The 1,889-nt window shown below is 43.5% G+C and overlaps 1 protein-coding gene across 2 annotated transcripts in view; it reads left to right on the top strand.

Annotated features, from left to right (window-relative positions):
- Positions 1-1,155: 1,155 nt before the first annotated feature.
- Positions 1,156-1,889, top strand: part of cntn3a.1 (contactin 3a, tandem duplicate 1) — a 67,716-nt gene continuing 66,982 nt past the window's right edge. The window contains exon 1 of one of the 2 annotated variants that reach the window (XM_076275988.1): positions 1,156-1,216. In XM_076275988.1, the coding sequence (XP_076132103.1) occupies positions 1,156-1,216 (61 nt within the window). Of the gene's footprint in view, positions 1,221-1,889 lie in introns of both variants that reach the window. The other variant, XM_076275986.1, reaches the window with a different exon arrangement.

Below are 1,889 nucleotides of genomic sequence, written 5' to 3'. Positions count from 1 at the left end.
TGCGTAGACACAACACTCTGTTGGGCACTTTTTTCACCTCAACTGTTACTGGCAAGTTCTCTTTAAGTATTCATGGCCATTTGGCTTTGAGAACACAAGAAATGCAGTGATATATGCTCCATAGACTGTGTTCTTTCTTTTATGATATTGTTGTGGAAAGCATTCACAGGCTGCAGGTGTAAAAACCTTTGGTTGTTTTGCTTTTTGTTTGTTAGTGTTTCTTTTTTACCATTCAGTTGGCACACCAGGTAGCAATTGACTGGAGCAGATTTTGCCCCTTGTCTAGCTTGGATCTATTCCAGAGTCAATTGCTGTGTGGAATTTGTGTCTGACCACACAAATACTTTCAGGATCCCATTTCTCCTTTGAAGCGTATTGTCCCTAGTCTAATACAAGTCTCCTTGCTATAGTCTAGTGCCAGGTCTGTCTTCTCGCTCAATACCTGATTGGGTCAAGTGTTCAGGGATTGGGATTTGCCAAATCAATACATGTAAATGCTAAAAAATCTTATATTCCCTACCAAGTGTCAGCACTGACATTTGCATTCCCTGTCCCTGTGTAAATATGTAATGTGTGAAGGAGGCAGGTATTGAAAAGATTCTAGAACACATACTATATACGTACTATTTAATTCAGGTGTAAGTTTTGACTCAATACCTTTCTTCATTCTCTTTCTTTAAATCAGTGTCATGCTCCACCACCACTCTCATCTCCCCTCTACCAGCTCACCACCTTGATGTTTGAAAGCTGAATGGCAGTCTTATCTCTCTGGTGGCTCTTTTGATCCCACTGATTTTTCTCCTGCCATTTTCCACATGTGGATGTTTATATATTCCCTGTGATTGGATGTCACCATCTTCATCCCTCTAGAGGCACCTGACCCTCTCTGAATATCTGACTTAACTGTGATTCATTCACAGATGACAATGGCTCTGTTTAAGCAGCCAGTGTGCATGCATCTGTTTATCTGAAATGTCACCTGTCTGTTTTGTCTCTTTCTCCCCTTTCTTTCTTTCTTCCTTTGTTTTTTGTCCCTTTCTTTCTCTGAAATATCAGGGGCTGGCCATCATTGGAAGGAGACAAGTCAGGACCCCCCACCCCCTCCACAGACACACACACCTCTGCTTGAATGTAAGCTCTCACTGACCTCCCACTATGAAGATGGGGTTGCTATGGAAACTGCTTGTGCTCCAGTCATTCATCGGATGTCTGGCAGGTAAGTGTGTGAGGGCGTCCGCTCCGGCCACCTCTGCTCTGACTGCTCATTATCTGGACATCCCCTTCCCTTCCCCACCCCACCGCCTCGTCGCACCCACAACAAACAACACTGTTTACTCAAACAAATAGACCCAGCTCAGGGAAACGTCCCTATCACTGTGCGCAAAGCGAAGGGTTTTCAAGGAGTAGGATGTTGCAGTGACAGTGCAAACAGTGGATGTACATAATATACAGAATGTACTGTATGTCAGTGCATTTTGATGTAAAAAAAAAAAACATGCAGCATTTTACCTTCAAGTGATTAGTCACTAGTAGCCACAATATACATTATATGCACACATTAGCCATAGTATAACAGTTATCTGTAGTTTACATCCATAGATTGTTGAGAACTGTCCAGATAAACAGGAATACCTGTTTATCTGTGTGTGTGATGATTCTTGGGAATCTGTCATATGTCTCGGTGTTGCCAGCACCTTACCCCTGCAGATGGTGTGTGGGGTTCCAGGGTTAGGCTACGTGTGAATTACCATGTTGAGGTACTTCAGGCAGTGCAGACGTTCACAGTGACCCTCAGAGTCCAATGTTGCCATCGTTACATCCAGGAGGAAATGATCGCTGAAGCCTGCGTCAACCACTTTAGCCACTTCGCTTGGCTTTTATCACCATAT

Source organism: Alosa pseudoharengus, unplaced genomic scaffold (assembly GCF_046254945.1).
Source record: "Alosa pseudoharengus isolate Yale_2024_CS ecotype anadromous, Long Island Sound unplaced genomic scaffold, YU_APseudo_1.1 YU_APseudo_1.1_scf_9, whole genome shotgun sequence".
NCBI classification, from domain to species: Eukaryota; Metazoa; Chordata; class Actinopteri; order Clupeiformes; family Clupeidae; genus Alosa; species Alosa pseudoharengus.
This window is presented reverse-complemented; position numbering and strand designations above follow the sequence as displayed.